The 18377-nt window shown below is 48.1% G+C and overlaps 1 protein-coding gene across 1 annotated transcript in view; it reads left to right on the top strand.

The window, feature by feature from the left end:
* LOC140898115 (uncharacterized) overlaps positions 1-18377 on the top strand; it is a 56112-nt gene that overhangs the window by 4494 nt on the left and 33241 nt on the right. The window contains exons 2-4 of the mRNA XM_078848824.1: positions 9931-10180; positions 16163-16272; positions 16833-17682. Coding sequence (XP_078704950.1) covers positions 16203-16272; positions 16833-17682 — 920 coding nt within the window. The 5' untranslated portion in view covers positions 9931-10180; positions 16163-16202. The remainder of the gene's footprint in view (positions 1-9930; positions 10181-16162; positions 16273-16832; positions 17683-18377) is intronic.

Raw genomic sequence — 18377 nt, 5'->3', positions numbered from 1 at the left:
TGAGGCGCATGAATACCAAGATGAGAGCAACCCTCACAGTTGAGAAGCGAGTGGCGATAGCCCTGTGCAAGCTTGCAACGCCAGACAGCTACTTGTCAGTTGGGAATCAATTTGGAGTGGGCAAATCTACTGTGGGGGCTGCTGTGATGCAAGTAGCCCACGCAATCAAAGATCTGCTGATATCAAGGGTAGTGACCCTGGGAAATGTGCAGGTCATAGTGGATGGCTTTGCTGCAATGGGATTTCCTAACTGTGGTGGGGCCATAGACGGAACCTATATCCCTATCTTGGCACCGGAGCACCAAGCCGGCGAGTACTTAAACCGCAAGGGGTACTTTTCGATAGTGCTGCAAGCTCTGGTGGATCACAAGGGACGTTTCACCAACATTATCGTGGGATGGCCGGGAAAGGTCCATGACGCTCGCATCTTCAGGAACTCTGGTCTGTTTCAAAAGCTGCAGGAAGGGACTTTATTCCCAGACCAGAAAATAACTGTTGGGGATGTTGAAATGCCTATATGTACCCTTGGGGACCCAGCCTACCCCTTAATGCCATGGCTCATGAAGCCGTACACAGGCAGCCTGGACAGTAGTCAGGAGCTGTTCAACTACAGGCTGAGCAAGTGCAGAATGGCGGTAGAATGTGCATTTGGACGTTTAAAGGCACGCTTGCGCAGTTTACTGACTCGCTTAGACCTCAGCGAAACCAATATTCCCACTGTTATTACTGCTTGCTGTGTGCTCCACAATATCTGTGAGAGTAAGGGGGAGACGTTTATGGCGGGGTGGGAGGTTGAGGCAAATCGCCTGGCTGTTGGTTACGCGCAGCCAGACACCAGGGCGGTTAGAAGAGCACAGGAGGGCGCGGTACGCATCAGAGAAGCTTTGAAAACCAGTTTCATGACTGGCCAGGCTACGGTGTGAAAGTTCTCTTTGTTTCTCCTTGATGAAACCCCCCGCCCCTTGGTTCACTCTACTTCCCTGTAAGCTAACCACCTGCCCCTCCTCCCTTCAATCACCGCTTGCAGAGTCAATAAAGTCATTGTTGCTTCACATTCATGCATTTTTTATTCATTCATCACACAAATAGGGGGATGACTACCAAGGTAGCCCAGGAGGGGTGATGGAGGAGGGAAGGAAAATGCCACACAGCACTTTAAAAGTTTACAACTTTAAAATTTATTGAATGACAGCCTTTTGGGGGGGGGCAATCCTCTGTGGTGGAGTGGCTAGTTGGCCGGAGGCCCCCCCACCGCGTTCTTGGGCGTCTGGATGTGGAGGCTATGGAACTTGGGGAGGAGGGTGGTTGGTTACACAGAGGCTGTAGTGGCAGTCTGTGCTCCAGCTGCCTTTGCTGCAGCTCAACCATACACTGGAGCATACTGGTTTGGTCCTCCAGCAGCCTCAGCATTGAATCCTGCCTCCTCTCATCACGCTGCCGCCACATTTGAGCTTCAGCCCTCTCTTCAGCCCGCCACTTACTCTCTTCAGCCCGCCACCTCCCCTCCCGGTCATTTTGTGCTTTCCTGCACTCTGACATTATTTGCCTCCACGCATTCGTCTGTGCTCTGTCAGTGTGGGAGGACAGCATGAGCTCGGAGAACATTTCATCGCGAGTGCATTTTTTTTCTTTCTAAGCTTCACTAGCCTCTGGGAAGGAGAAGATCCTGTGATCATTGAAACACATGCAGCTGGTGGAGAAAAAAAAAAGGGACAGTGGTGTTTAAAAAGACACATTTTATAAAACAGTGGCTACAGTCTTTCAGGGTAATCCTTGCTGTTAACATTACATACATAGCACATGTGCTTTTGTTACAAGGTCGCATTTTGCCTCCCCCCACCGCGTGGCTACCCCCTCAGCCCTCCCCCCTCCCCGTGGCTAACAGCGGGGAACATTTCTGTTCAGCCACAGGCAAACAGCCCAGCAGGAACGGGCTTCTCTGAGTGTCCCCTGAAGAAAAGCACTCTATTTCAACCAGGTGACCATGAATTATATCTCACTCTCCTGAGGATAACACAGAGAGATAAAGAACGGATGTTGTTTGAATGCCAGCAAACATACACTGCAATGCTTTGTTCTAGAATGATTCCCGAGTACGTGTTACTGGCCTGGAGTGGTAAAGTGTCCTACCATGAAGGACGCAATAAGGCTGCCCTCCCCAGAAACCTTTTACAAAGGCTTTAGGAGTACATCTAGGAGAACCGCGAATGCCAGGGCAAAGTAATCCTTTCACATGCTTGCTTTTAAACCATGTATAGTATTTTAAAAGGTACACTCACCAGAGGTCCCTTCTCCACCTGCTGGGTCCAGGAGGCAGCCTTGGGTGGGTTCGGGGGGTACTGGCTCTACGTCCAGGGTGAGAAACAGTTCCTGGCTGTCGGGAAAACTGGTTTCTCCGCTTGCTTGCTGTGAGCTATCTACAACCTCATCATCATCATCATCTTCTTCGTCCCCAAAACCTGCTTCCGTATTGCCTCCATCTCCATTGAAGGAGTCAAACAACACGGCTGGGGTAATGGTGGCTGAACCCCCTAAAATGGCATGCAGCTCATCATAGAAGCGGCATGTTTGGGGCTCTGACCCGGAGCGGCCGTTCGCCTGTCTGGTTTTCTGGTAGGCTTGCCTCAGCTCCTTAATTTTCACGCGGCACTGCTTCTGGTCCCTGTTATGGCCTCTGTCCTTCATGCCCTGGGAGATTTTGACAAAGGTTTTGGCATTTCGAAAACTGGAACGGAGTTCTGATAGCACGGATTCCTCTCCCCAAACAGCGATCAGATCCCGTACCTCCCGTTCGGTCCATGCTGGAGCTCTTTTGCGATTCTGGGACTCCATCATGGTCACCTGTGCTGATGAGCTCTGCATGGTCACCTGCAGCTTGCCATGCTGGCCAAACAGGAAATGAGATTCAAAAGTTCGCAGTTCTTTCCCTGTCTACCGGGCCAGTGCATCTGAGTTGAGGGTGCTGTCCAGAGCGGTCACAATGGAGCACTCTGGGATAGCTGCCGGAGGCCAATACCATCGAACTGTGTCCACAGTACCCCAAATTCGAGCCGGCAAGGTCGATTTAAGCGCTAATCCACTTGTCAGGGGTGGAGTAAGGAAATCGATTTTAAGAGCCCTTTAAGTCGAAATAAAGGGCTTCATTGTGTGGACGGGTGCAGGTTTACATCGATTTAACGCTGCTAAATTCGACCTAAAGTCCTAGTGTAGACCAGGGCTATGACAACAGTTGTAGATCCAGTTCCTGGGACCCAGTCAGAACCAGCCTAAAGATCGGAACTGGCGGAGCAGTCAGCACCAGAGCCTGTACTTGCAACCCCACCAAAGTCAGAGGAGTCAGCACCAAAGGGCGCCACAGAGCCTACACCTGCAGCAGCAGCTACATTGGCGCAAGAAGCTCAACTGGAGCCTGAAATACAACCCAGTGCACTAGTGGAGAGTGGTTCACAGTCAGTGGAGACACCCCCGTCACCTGTATCGCTTCTAGTGGGACCAAGCCCAAGTCCACAACCCAGCAAGGAACTAATGTCTCCAGCATCAATGGAGCAGTTCCAGGCAAAGCAGGAAGCAGATGAAAGCCTCAAGGGAGCTTGGACAGTGGCACGGAGTGACCCACCACCTCTCAGCTCTTCCAGTAGGTCCAGGTTTATTGTAAAAGGAGGACTCTTGTACAAGGAAACCCTTTCTGGTGGGAACAAGGAGAACTGGCATCCTCAGAGACAGTTGGTAGTTCCAAGTAAGTTTAGGAAAAAGCTCTTGAGCTTAGCCCATGATCACCCTAGTGCCCATCCTGGGGTGAACAAGACCAAAGACCATTTGGGGAAGTCATTTCACTGTGAGGGAATGGGCAAGGATGTTTCTACCTATGTCCGGTCTTGTGAGGTGTACTAGAGGCTGGGAAAGCCCCAAGACCAGGTCAAGGCTCTTGACTCTTGTTTCTTGACTTTAGCAAAGCTTTTGACACGGTCTCCCATAGTATTCTTGTCAGCAAGTTAAGGAAGTATGGGCTGGATGAATGCACTATAAGGTGGGTAGAAAGCTGGCTAAATTGTCGGGCTCAACGGGTAGTGATCAATGGCTCCATGTCTAGTTGGCAGCCGGTATCAAGTGGAGTGCCCCAAGGGTCGGTCCTGGGGCCGGTTTTATTCAATATCTTCATAAATGATCTGGAGGATGGTGTGGATTGCACTCTCAGCAAATTTGCGGATGATACTAAACTGGGAGGAGTGGTAGATACGCTGGAGGGGAGGGATAGGATACAGAAGGACCTAGACCAATTGGAAGATTGGGCCAAAAGGAATCTGATGAGGTTCAATAAGGATAAGTGCAGGGTCCTGCACTTAGGACGGAAGAACCCAATGCACAGCTACAGACTAGGGACCGAATGGCTAGGCAGCAGTTCTGCAGAAAAGGACCTAGGGGTGACAGTGGACGAGAAGCTGGATATGAGTCAGCAGTGTGCCCTTGTTGCCAAGAAGGCCAATGGCATTTTGGGATGTATAAGTAGGGGCATAGCGAGCAGATCGAGGGACGTGATCGTTCCCCTCTATTCGACATTGGTGAGGCCTCATCTGGAGTACTGTGTCCAGTTTTGGGCCCCACACTTCAAGAAGGATGTGGATAAATTGGAGAGAGTCCAGCGAAGGGCAACAAAAATGATTAGGGGACTGGAACACATGAGTTATGAGGAGAGGCTGAGGGAGCTGGGATTGTTTAGCCTGCAGAAGAGAAGAATGAGGGGGGATTTGATAGCTGCTTTCAACTACCTGAAAGGGGGTTCCAAAGAGGATGGCTCTAGACTGTTCTCAATGGTAGCAGATGACAGAACGAGGAGTAATGGTCTCAAGTTGCAGTGGGGGAGGTTTAGATTGGATATTAGGAAAAACTTTTTCACTAAGAGGGTGGTGAAACACTGGAATGCGTTACCTAGGGAGGTGGTAGAATCTCCTTCCTTAGAGGTTTTTAAGGTCAGGCTTGACAAAGCCCTGGCTGGGATGATTTAACTGGGAATTGGTCCTGCTTTGAGCAGGGGGTTGGACTAGATGACCTTCTGGGGTCCCTTCCAACCCTGATATTCTATGATTCTATGATTCTAAGGCCTCTCTTCAGCCTCTCCCCATAATTCAGGAGAAATATATGATCATAATTCATAATTCCCCATCCATTTCAGCATGTAGCTGTAGATATTCTGGGTCCTTTCCCTAAGAAGACATCCAGAGGAAAGCTATACATACTGACCTTCATGGATTTTGCGACCCGATGGCTGGAAGCAGTAGCTCTAAGCAACACCAGGGCTAAAAGCATAAGGCAGGCATTGGAAAAAATTTTTGCCAGGGTAGGTCGGCTCTCAGACATCCTTATGGATTTGGGAACTAACTTTCTGGCAGGGATCATGAAACATCTTTGGGAAGCTCATGGAGTAAACCACTTGGTTGCCACCCCTTACCACCATCAAACAAATGGCCTAGTGGAGAAGTTTAATGGGACTTTGGGGGCCATGATATGTAAATTCATGAATGAGCACTCCAATGATTGGGACCTAGTGTAGCAGCAGTTACTCTTTGCCTACAGGGCTGTACCACATCCCAGTTTGGGGTTTTCACCCTTTGAACTCGTTTGTGGCCATGAAGTTAAGTGGCCATTACACTTGGTGAAACAGCAATGGGAGGGGGTTACATCTTCTCCAGGAACTAACATTTTGGACTTTGCAACCAACCTGCAAAACACCCTCAAAGACACTCCAGCCCTTGCTCGAGAAAACTTACGGGATGCTCAACAAGAGCAAAAGGCCTGGTATGATAAACATGCCAGAGAGTGTTCCTTCAAAGTAGGTGACCAAGTCATGGTCCTGAAACCGCTCCAGGCCAATAAGATGGAAGTGTCGTGGGAGGGGGTATTTACGGTCCAAGAGTGCCTGGGAGCTGTTAATTACCTCATAGTGTTCCCAGCCCCTATCCTAAAACCTAAAGCAGGGGTCCCAAACTCAATTTACCTCAGGGCCAGTGCCAGTCCTCAAATTCTCCTAGCGGGCCAATAATGTCACTGAAGATGGTGTTCAGAAAAGAAAACATTTATATTGTATTTTTATTTCGAATTTCTTAGAAATAATAAAACTGTCATACAACTTTGTACAATTCTTCGCCTGCCAGAGAGTTTTAAGTATTTGCCAGACACCTGGCAATGTTTCAGTTCTGTGAGTTTGTTGGTGTGATAACTGGTTCTGTTGATGAAGGGAAAGCAGTGGACGTGTTATTCCTCGACTTTAGCAAAGCTTTTGACACAGGTCTCCCACAGTATTCCTGTCAGCAAATTAAAGAAGTATGGGCTGGATGGATGCACTACAAGGTGGGTAGAAAGTTGGCTAGATTGTCGGGCTCAACGGGTAGTGATCAATGGCTCCATGTCTAGCTGGCAGCCGGTATCTAGCAGAGTGCCCCAAGGGTCGGTCCTGGGGCCGGTTTTGTTCAATATCTTCATTAATGATCTGGAGGATGGTGTGGATTGCACCCTCAGCAAGTTTGCAGATGACACTAAACTGGGAGGAGTGGTAGATACGCTGGACCTAGACAAATTGGAGGATTGGGCCAAAAGAAATCTGATGAGGTTCCACAAGGACAACTGCAGAGTCCTGCACTTAGGACAGAAGAATCCAATGCACCGCTACAGACTAGGGATGGAACGGCTAGGCAGCAGTTCTGCAGAGAAGGACCTAGGGGTGACAGTGGACGAGAAGCTGGATATGAGTCAACAGTGTGCCCTTGTTGCCAAGAAGGCCAATGGCATTTTGGGATGTATAAGTAGGGACATTGCCAGCAGATCGAGGGACGTGATCATTCCCCTCTATTCGACATTGGTGAGGCCTCATCTGGAGTACTGTGTCCAGTTTTCTCCACACTACAAAAAGGATGTGGAGAAATTCGAGAGACGTTCTTGGGGCGCAGATGGCTCGCGGGCTGGGACTTTGAGACCCCTGACCTAAAGTATACCTTGTTAATTCTCTAAAGCCCTTTTATTCCCGAGAAATCAAGGTTCTCCAGTTTACAGCCCAGGAGAGAGATGACACTGAGTGGCCTGAAGGAGTCTACTATGAAGGGAAAAGCAACGGTGGTTTTGAAGAGATGAGCCTTTCCATCACCCTTGGGCATAAGCAGCAACAGCAAATCCAGGAGCTGTGCACCAGCTTCACGCCAATGTTTTCAGCCATCCCAGGACGGACAGAACAGGCGTACCACTCCATTGACACAGGTGATGCTCGCCCAATTAGAGCCCAACCCTACCGGATGGCTCCTCAAGCCAAAACAGCAATAGAACGGGAGATCAAGGACATGTTACAGATGGGTGTAATCCGCCCCTCTGAGAGTCCATGGGCCTCTCCAGTGGTTCTGGTTCCCAAACCAGATGGGGAAATCCAGTTTTGTGTGGACTACCATAAGCTAAATCCTGTAACTCACCCAGACAACTATCCAATGCCACGCACAGATGAGCTATTGGAAAAACTGGGACGTGCCCAGTTCATCTCCAGCTTAGACTTAACCAAGGGTGTAGGGAGCCAGGGTGGCTTCCCTCCAAACCAGACGGTAAACAGCCACTCTCTCAGCCTGAGTGGGCGGGGTCAGACCAAGCCCTTAGCCCACTATTTGCACCAGGGAGGGAGACAGACACAGGCTGCTGGCTGTTCCCTCCAGACCCTGCTGCCGAGCCAGGGAAGGCCCTGGGCCAGGAGAAACCTGATCTGGAGGAAGGACTGGGGCTACCAGGACTTCCAGCTGCCGAGTACCCAGAGGAACTGGAGGAACCAGGCAGTAACCCGGGCCAGCGTGAGCCACAGACTCTTGCCGGCGCTCCCCCTGCCTGAGGGGCGTGCCACAGACTCTTGCCGGCGCTCCCCCTGCCTGAGGGGCATGCTACAGACTCTTGCCGGCGCTCCCCCTGCCTGAGGGGCGCGCCACTGACTCTGGCTGGCACACCTCCCTCTGCTAATTCCCTAGTGACAGAAAGGTGTGACCAAGGCCTGTCAGTGAGTCAGTAGCTCCCCACCGCCCTCCAGCAGCTTGGTGGACCAACTGAAACCTGTCACAAAGGGGTACTGGCACGTACTGCTAGATGAATCCGCCAAGGAAAGGTCAGCCTTCATTACCCATGTAGGGTTGTATGAATTTAATGTGCTCCCTTTTGGACTGCAAAATGCACCTGCCACCTTCCAGAGACTGGTAAATAATCTTCTGGCTGGATTTGGGGAATTTGCAGTAGCCTACCTTGACGATGTGGCCATATTCTCAGATTCATTGGCAGAACACCTCCAAACTGTCTTCCAGCGCATAAGGGAGGCAGGATTAACCATTAAGGCCAAGAAGTGTCAATAGGCCTAAACAGAGTAATGTTCCTTGGACACCAGGTGGGTCAAGGAACTATCAACCCTCTACAGGCTAAAGTAAATGCTATCCAATATTGGCCTGTCCCTAAGTCAAAGAAGCAGGTCCAATTCTTCTTGGGCTTGGACGGGTATTACAGACGATTTATACCACAATACAGCCAAATTGCCACTCCACTGACAGACCTAACCAGGAAAAAACAATCAAATGCAGTTCAGTGGTGTGAGCAGTGTCAGAAAGCCTTTAACCAGCCCTTACGACTAACCCTGTACTAAAGGCCCCGAACTATGACCAACCGTTCGTCATAACCACAGATGTGTCTGAGTGTCTGTGTAGGAGCAATTTTAACACAGGAAGGACAAGATCAACAATTCCATCCTGTTGTGTTTCTCAGCAAAAAACTTTCTGAGAGGGAAAGCCACTGGTCAGTCTCAGAAAAAGAATGTTACGCCATTGTGTACGCTCTGGAGAAGCTACTCCCATACATTTGGGGATGGCGGTTCCACCTATGGGCTGACCATGCTGCACTGAAGTGGCTTCACACAGTCAAAGAAACTAACAAAAAACTTCTTCAGTGGAGTTTAGCTCTTCAAAACTTTGATTTTGAAATACAACTCATTTCAGGAGCCTCTAACAAAGTGGCTGATGCACTCTCCTGGGAAGGTTTCCCAGAATCAGCCAGGTAAAAATGTCCCTGCATTCTAAGTCATTGTAGTCCTTGAAATGTAAAAAAAAAAAATACTGTTTAGTTCTTCATATAATTATTAGTGAAATTAGAGGTGCATGTAACTTATTAACTCTGTTTCCTAACCCTCCAGGAAAAATCACAGCCCGTGTGGACCTGACCTAAACCAGGCTGGCCAACACCATCTGTGGTTTGGGGGGCGTGTAATAAATGAATTGGCGGAGTAGCTTCCTTTTATGGACACCCACCTAGCCACTTAGCTATAAAATCCCTCTTGGAGCTGTTCTCTACGTACTTTACCTGTAAAGGGTTAACAAGCCCACAGGTAAAAGGAAAGGAGTGGGCACCTAACCAAAAGAGCCAATGGGAGGGCTAGAACTTTTTAAAATGGGGGGAAAAACTTTCCTTTGTCTGTGTGTTGTTCTCCGGGAAAGGGGGGAACAGGGAGCAGTTATGCTGTGAGAAGCTGAAGGCCAGGTATGAAAATCATCAGCTCATGTCTAGAACAACTTATTTAAGAAGCCAGATATGTAAAGAGATCAGGAATGTTTAGAAAGACGCGATTAGGTTTATTTCTGTTTATTTCTTACTGGCTTGTGGACTCCTCTGTGCTAACCCCAAATGTTTTTTGTTTTGCTTGTAACCTTTAAGCTGGACCTCAAGAAGGTTATTCTTGATGTTTAATTTTTGTAAGTGGGTTTTTTAAATCTAGCAAAAGCCTACGTTCCAGGTGTATTTCCTTTCTTTTTGTTTTTTTAATAAAATTTACCTTTTTTAAGAACAGGATTGGATTTTTGGTGTCCTAAGAGGTTTGTGCATATGTTGTTTAATTAGCTGGGGGAAACAGCTAATTTCCTTTGTTTTCTTTCTCAGCTCTTCCCCGGAGTGGGGGTGAAACGGCTTGAGGTTACCGCACAGAAAGGAATTCCCAAGTGCGTCTTCCTGGGTTCCAAGAGGTTTGCATTTGGGTGGTGGCAGCATCTCCCATCCAAGGTCAGGGAAAAGCTGTAACCTTGGGAGGTTAATACAAGCCTGGAGTGGCCACTATTAATTTTTAGAAGAATTGCGGACCCCCACCATCTGCACTTGAAGTGCCAGAGTGGGAAATCAGCCTTGACACAAGGTGAGACAGCTGAAACAGAAGAGACCTACCCCAGACTATCCCATAGCCCACTGGCTAGGGTTCCCAGCCAATGGGAGCTGCGAAGCCAGTGCTCTGGGTAGAGGCAACATTCAGAACTGCCTGGCCACACCTCTGCCTAGCAGCTGAGCGAGGGGGATGTCGCTGCTTCTGGGGAGCCCCCAGGTAACCACCGCTCAGAGCCCACTTCACCCCATCCCGTACCCCAACCCCCTGCCCCCCTCCCTCACCCAAACTCTGCTGCTGCTGTGAGGGAGGCGCAGTCAGGTAGGGAGCCTGCTGGCCCTGCCAATCCCCGCCCCGCAGCACTAGTGCGGGTCCCGGGCCACACAGTGCCACCCATGCCCCCCTAGCACCAGCAGTGATCCCAGGCCATGCGCCACTGCCCGTGCTGCCCTGCAGCACCTGGGCCACCCTCCCCCAGCACCCATAGTGCCCCCCCTTCCCTCCCCAAGTTTTAGTCACTGGTATTTTTAGTAAAAGTCATGGACAGATCATGGGCCATGAATTTTTGTTTACTGCCCGTGACCTGTCTGTGACTTTTACTAAAAATACCTGTGACTAAAATGAAGCCTTAATTATCTGTCCTGCACTGCCTCTACCTGTCCCCTGGTATGTGTCCACTTTAAAAGACCCATTTGTTTTTGGTCAAAACAGCGGCATACTTATTTTGTTCATTCTCCAAACATAACAGTTCATTATAAAATTGTCTTGATTGGGGAGGTTTCATGGCTATTTTTCTTCTTTCTTATGAATAAAAAAGGACCAAATAGTTACTTTATTCATTTATATTTTTTTCTCCTCTTTTCATATGGTAGAAATTTTGGACTTATAGTCCACAATAATTTTTGTAAAAGATTCTGTGGAGAACTGGACAAACTAGTAGGTTTATAACATTCCCCAGAGGGATAGCAGATGAAATCAAATGAGACCAGCCTCTCCCCTCCTTCAGGGATACAGAAACAAGAAGAGATTGCCAAACCCACCAAAGAAATTGCAGAACTTAGAAGTGCTACCAGTCACTTAGACCAGCCACAACAAGTAGGCTGTCCCCTCCTCCAGGACTAAGAAGAAGTGCTGAGAGTTCATTTCAGAGACTAAATTTCTCTCTGTGTTCTTAATATAAACAACTGAAAGTTACTTAGGGCATGGCTACACTTGCAGATGTAGAGTGCTTTGAGTTAAACCAGCCTTCGGAGAGCGCAGTAGGGAAAGAGCTGCAGTCTGTCCACACTGACAGTTTAAAGCGCACTGACATGGCCACATTTGTGGCCCTTGCAGTGGAATTGGGAGCGGTGCATTGTGGGCAGCTATCCCAGCATGCAAGTGATCGCAACGTGCTTTTCAAATGTGGGGTGGGGTGGGGTGGGGTGTGACAGGGAGTGTGTTGTGTGTATGTGGGGGGAGAGAGCATGTCAGCATGCTGTCTTGTAAGTTCAGACAGCAGCAGACCCCCTTTCTCCCCCTTCCCCCCCCCACCTCTCTATATCACACACAGCATTCCACACTAATGGCTTGCTTTGTCTCAGAGCAGATAAGCAGCCGGCTGTCAGAAACGGAGCTTTCAAAGGGCATATCCACATTCCTGCAGCGATTCAAAAACAATGACAAGAGTGGCCACTTGACTTAAGGGGATTATGGGATGTTTCCGGAGGCTGATCAGAGCGCAGTAATGCAACACCTCGTCCACACTGGCGCCGCGGTGCTCCAGCGGGGGCGCAGCAAACGTTATTCCACTCGCCGAGGTGGAGTACCAGCAGTGCTGTAGTTGCAGAGTCAGAGCGCTCTACATGCCTTGCCAGTGTGGACAGGGAGTGAGCTAGTGTGCCTGGGGCTCCTTTATTGCGCTGTAACTCGCAAGTGTAGCCAAGCCCTAAATTGAGTCTCCAGCCTTTTTGGTGAGACCTCAAGGAACCATATTTTAGATTTTAACTAAATAATGCTATATGCGTGTTTCTTCTTTGTGAGTCCAAGTAAATTGGCCTCAGAGAGCCTCAAACAATAACTTTAAGTAACTGCTTTTGATATTTTCACAGAGTCATAGAAATGCAGGGCTAGAAAGGATCTCATTAGGTCAACTAGTCCAGCCCACCTAGGCTGAGGCAGGATTAGGTATACCCTAGACCATCCCTGACAGGTGTTTGTCTAACCTGTTCTTAAAACCCTCCAATGATGGAGATTCCACAGGCTCCCTAGGTAGCCTGTTCCAGTGCTTAACTCTCCAGACTGCTGCGCTGGGCATCACAAAATGGGGAAGAGATGGCCAGCCCTCTGTGGAGATAGAGGTGGTTAGGGACTATTTAGAAAAGCTGGACATGCACAAGTCCATGGGGCCGGACGAGTTGCATCCGAGAGTGCTGAAGGAATTGGCGGCTGTGATTCCAGAGCCATTGGCCATTATCTTTGAAAACTCGTGGCGAACCGGGGAAGTCCCAGATGACTGGAAAAAGGCTAATGTAGTGCCAATCTTTAAAAAAGGGAAGAAGGAGGATCCTGGGAACTACAGGCCAGTCAGCCTCACTTCAGTCCCTGGAAAAATCATGGAGCAGGTCCTCAAAGAATCAATCCTGAAGCACTTGCATGAGAGGAAAGTGATCAGGAACAGCCAGCATGGATTCACCAAGGGAAGGTCATGCCTGACTAATCTAATCGCCTTTTATGATGAGATTACTGGTTCTGTGGATGAAGGGAAAGCAGTGGATGTATTGTTTCTTGACTTTAGCAAAGCTTTTGACACGGTCTCCCACAGTATTCTTGTCAGCAAGTTAAGGAAGTATGGGCTGGATGAATGCACTACAAGGTGGGTAGAAAGCTGGCTAGATTGTCGGGCTCAACGGGTAGTGATCAATGGCTCCATATCTAGTTGGCAGCCGGTATCAAGTGGAGTACCCCAAGGGTCGGTCCTGGGGCCGGTTTTGTTCAATATCTTCATAAATGATCTGGAGGATGGTGTGGATTGCACTCTCAGCAAATTTGCGGATGATACTAAACTGGGAGGAGTGGTAGATACGCTGGAGGGCAGGGATAGGATACAGAAAGACCTAGACAAATTGGAGGATTGGGCCAAAAGAAATCTGATGAGGTTCAATAAGGATAAGTGCAGGGTCCTGCACTTAGGACGGAAGAACCCAATGCACAGCTACAGACTAGGGACCGAATGGCTAGGCAGCAGTTCTGCGGAAAAGGACCTAGGGGTGACAGTGGACGAGAAGCTGGATATGAGTCAGCAGTGTGCCCTTGTTGCCAAGAAGGCCAATGGCATTTTGGGATGTATAAGTAGGGGCATAGCGAGCAGATCGAGGGACGTGATCGTTCCCCTCTATTCGACATTGGTGAGGCCTCATCTGGAGTACTGTGTCCAGTTTTGGGCCCCACACTTCAAGAAGGATGTGGATAAATTGGAGAGAGTCCAGCGAAGGGCAACAAAAATGATTAGGGGACTGGAACACATGAGTTATGAGGAGAGGCTGAGGGAGCTGGGATTGTTTAGCCTGCAGAAGAGAAGAATGAGGGGGGATTTGATAGCTGCTTTCAACTACCTGAAAGGGAGTTCCAAAGAAGATGGCTCTAGACTGTTCTCAATGGTAGCAGATGACAGAACGAGGAGTAATGGTCTCAAGTTGCAGTGGGGGAGGTTTAGATTGGATATTAGGAAAAACTTTTTCACTAAGAGGGTGGTGAAACACTGGAATGCGTTACCTAGGGAGGTGGTAGAATCTCCTTCCTTAGAGGTTTTTAAGGTCAGGCTTGACAAAGCCCTGGCTGGGATGATTTAACTGGGAATTGGTCCTGCTTCGAGCAGGGGGTTGGACTAGATGACCTTCTGGGATCCCTTCCAACCCTGATATTCTATGATTCTATGATTCTATGATTCCTCATAGTTAGAAAGGTTTTTATAATATCTAACCTCAATCTCCATCACTGCAGACTAAGACGATTCTTTCTTATCCTACCCTTGCTGGATATTGATCATTGTCCTCTTTATAACAGCCTTTTAAATATTTGAAAGCTGTTATCATGTCCCCTCCTCAGCCTTCTCTTCTCTAGACGAAACATGCCCGGTTCTTTCAATCTTCATTCAGAGATCAGGTTTTCTAAACTCTTATCATTTGTGTTCCTCTCCAGTTTGTTCACGTTGTTCTTACAGCGTGGTGCTCAAAACTGGACACAGTACTCCTTCTGAGGCTTTTCCAGTGTTGAGTAGAGTGGAACAGTTACCTCCTGTGTCTTATATACAACACTCCTGTTTCTTCATAATGTATGTGCAAAGTGCCTCAGGTGGCACGTGACCAGGATTCATCACTGAATTTGCTCTGCTGGATGGATCATTAGCTTCCCTGACCTATCCCAGAATTACATTTGCCTTTTTTTTAACAGTGCCTCACTTTTAAACTAGTCCCTTTCAGGCCAAACACTATAAATAGCAGGGATCACATCCTTAAAAGTGCCTTAAGAAAAAAGGCATCCTTACTCCATGGAGAATTACAGTGTGATAAACGTATTAGAAATTCTGAAGAATAGATAAGTGATATGAGATAATCTAATCAGAGATCTTGGAGATTTGTATTGTTCTATGGTATAAGTGCTTGGCCTCCATGCATCTGGAGGGGCTTCCAAAGTAGCGCACAGCAGTATGGCATGCACACAAACAATAGCCTGCACTAATTCAATTCAATCCAACTTAGTACACTTTGAAAGAGGATTCCAGAATTTGCACCAAATAGGCAGTTAGAATGTTTTATGGGTTTGCACCATAGGTGCACAGGCCTTTTCCATCTGCACTAAATCGAGGTAGCACAGACTATCACCCCCAACGCTCCAAGAAGACAAGCCCCAGAGACAGTCCCTGCCTGCGGATAGTGTGGGGGCAGAGTGAGGGCAGCTGACTTCAGCACTGTTACTGAGCATGCTCAGTCCGTGTGAGCATGTTCAGTAGAAGCCAAACAGCAAATCTAGAGGGCACGTGACCCTGCGTGCAGTATTTTGCATTCAGGACATGCCTGGAATATCTGATATCCAAGCTTAATGTATAAAACAGTTGGCTACATTCCTATGAGAGTCTTGGTGAATTAATAAACTTGTTGATTAATAACTATCCTGATTTGAGAAGTACTGTCCAAGGTAAAAGTAAACCTGAGAAAAACCTAGCATTGAAATTAGTGAACTAATGCTCTTGGGTTCTGCTCCAACCTCTGCCACTTGCCTGCCAGGTAACCTTGGACAAGTCACTTCACCGCTCTGTGACTCAGTTTCCTCATCTGTAAAATCGGGATAATGACCCTGCCTTCCTTTTAAAAAGTACTTTGACATCTACTGATGAAAAGTGCTAGACAAAAGCTTGGCATTATTATTATGATGAATAATGATTTCCCTTTCTTAGGGTTTTGAAAATCTCACTCGGCACCTACATATCTTAAAAAATGTGGCCCTATATTCTTGTCCAAGAGGGGACGTAATTTTTATTCACACACTTCAAACCTATTTGTATTGGTTTATTGCTCTAATATCCATTTAAATCCAAACACTTGACGGAAAAGATCAATTTAAGTGAAGTGAAACTTGGGGGTATACAAGACAAATCAGACTCCTGAAAGGGGTACAGTACTCTGGAAAGGTAGAGAATCATTGGTCTAGCAGACCAGCATTCCTACGTTGGTAAAGCGCTCCTAGTGTAGACTTTAGCTGTAGGTGCTTCTGAAAATGTTAAACTTGGTGCAAGTTATCTGGACCAACTGAATTTAAAATATCTCACTTTAGTATAATAGTGTGTTGCTGTGTATAATTCTTCAGTGATGAATGTTTGGCTGTATTATTTTCCCAACAGAGCTGTTAATAGTTCAGTTTCCGCAGTAGGAGAGTGTCCAGAAACTGTGATTTAGAAATGGTCTGGGTTTAAAAACATGAAATATTTTTGTAGCAAGTATTCCCTAATAGTGAGACTTATTTTCACCATTTTCCCCCCAGCACAGGATTTTCCATTCCCAAACCTGATGTGATCTTCCTGATGGAGCAAGCGTGGGTCCCAGTTCTCCAAGGCTCTGAGGAAAGGGGCAGCCTGAGCAGCACTGACACAGGTGAGGATTTGGTGAAATGGACTCCAATACTATCTTTGAGTGAAAGGAACAGCTGGGATTTCCACAAAGGGCTTGTGAGCTCCCCAGCTTCTAGCTCATCTTGCCCGAGACAGGATGGCCCCCAGCAGGTGTCATATCCTCTTGGCAGATGTCACTTATTGCTGCCCACCCACCCTGATGGACACCTGCCTGTAGCTCTTTCCCCCTGAGTGTTTGGATGGGATGTGGAGACAGAACTCGCCTCCTTTTCTCTTTCCTCTGGGGAAGGGTTTGGGGATTCAGCTCCTGATATTTCTACCAGGGTTGGAAGGGAGGTTAGGAGGTCATCTAGTCCAACCCCCTGCTCAAAGCAGGACCAATCCCCAATTTTTGCCCCAGATCCCTAAATGGCCCCCTCAAGGATTGAACTCACAATCCTGGGTTTAGCAGGCCAATGCTCAAACCACTGAGCTATCCCTCCCCCCAGGTAACTTTGGTTTCCCACTTTCCTGTTCCCCTTTCTGAGGTTCCCTGTCCCCCGGCCCAGGGAGTGACTCCTGCCTGGATTCTCTCTGTCCCAGCAGGTGATGGGACGGGGAGTGAGAACCAGGAGGAGACCCCTCAGCAGGAAGGTCCTGAGCGAGTGCAACCACAGGGGACGGTATCAGGACTATCGAACAGGAACATCTCCCAGAGATCTGGGAGGAGAGACACCTGTGAGGGTCAGAGCAGGCCAGAGAGACAGCAGAGAAACCAGCCAAGGAAAATGAAAGGTAAATCCACTCCTGTTGGGGGAGATTTCACGGAATCCATTGATACCACAATTCAGCAGAGAATCAATATGGGAGCAAAACCTCACACGTGCCACATCTGTGGAAAAATATACAGGTCGAACTCATCCTTTACTAAACATTGGAGACTGCACACAGGAGAGAAACGTTATAAATGTACCGACTGTGGGAAAAGCTTCATTCAGAGCTCGCACCTTATGCAACATCAGAGAATCCACACCAGCGAGAAACCCTACAATTGCAATGACTGTGGGAAAGGCTTCAGTGACAGCTCGCATCTTATTAAACATCAGAGAACCCACACAGGACAGAAGCCCTATAAATGCCCCGAATGCGGGAAAAGCGTCTGTGACAGCTCAACGCTCACTAAACACCGGAGAATCCACACAGGAGAGAAGCCCTACAAATGCCCCGATTGCAGGAAAAGCTTTGGTCGGAGCTCAGACCTTATTATCCACCAAAGAATCCACACGGGAGAGCGGCCCTATAAATGCAATGACTGTGGGAAAAGCTTCACTGATCGATCAACCTTTATTAAACATCAGCGAATCCACACGGGAGAGAAACCGTATGAGTGCCCCGAGTGTGGGAAAAGCTTCAGTGACAACTCAGCCTTTATTCGGCATCAGAGAATCCACACGTGAGAGAGCCTTGTGCCAATGAGGGCTAGGCAAAAGGAATAAAACCACTGCCATTTGCCACAGATCTCAGAAAGCCTGGCAAGGCTGGAGTGGCCCTCTCATGAGGCACACAACAGCCTTATTAAAGCAAACAATGAAATTATTTCCTGGAACAGAGCACAGCAAGAGGCTAAGATAAGTTTCCCATGCTGCAATGGGATTTGATTATTACTTCTCAAGAAGAACATTACATAAGAATGGCCATACTCATAGAATCATAGGATATCAAGGTTGGAAGGGACCTCAGGAGGTCATCTAGTCCAACCCCCTGCTCAAAGCAGGACCAATCCCCAACTAAATCATCCCAGCCAGGACTTTGTCAAGCATGACCTTGAAAACCTCAAAGGAAGCAGATTCCACCACCTCCCTAGGTAACCCATTCCAGTGCTTCACCACCCTTCTAGTGAAAAACGTCCAACGTCCTACTAAACTAAACTAAACGTCCAACGTCCTAACTTTTCCTAACGTCCAACTTAAACCTCCCCCACTGCAACTTGAGACCATTACTCCTTGTTCTGCCAAAGGTCCATTCAGCCCAGTATCCTGTCTATCGACAGTTGCCAATGCCAGGTGCCCCAGAGGGAGTGAACCTAACAGGTAATGATCAAGTGATCTCTCTCCTGCCATCCATTTCCACCCTCTGACAAATAGAGGC

Source organism: Lepidochelys kempii, chromosome 14 (assembly GCF_965140285.1).
Source record: "Lepidochelys kempii isolate rLepKem1 chromosome 14, rLepKem1.hap1, whole genome shotgun sequence".
In the NCBI taxonomy this organism is placed as follows: Eukaryota; Metazoa; Chordata; order Testudines; family Cheloniidae; genus Lepidochelys; species Lepidochelys kempii.
Note: the sequence above shows the minus strand (reverse complement) of the source record. Positions and strands in the feature narration are given on the sequence as shown.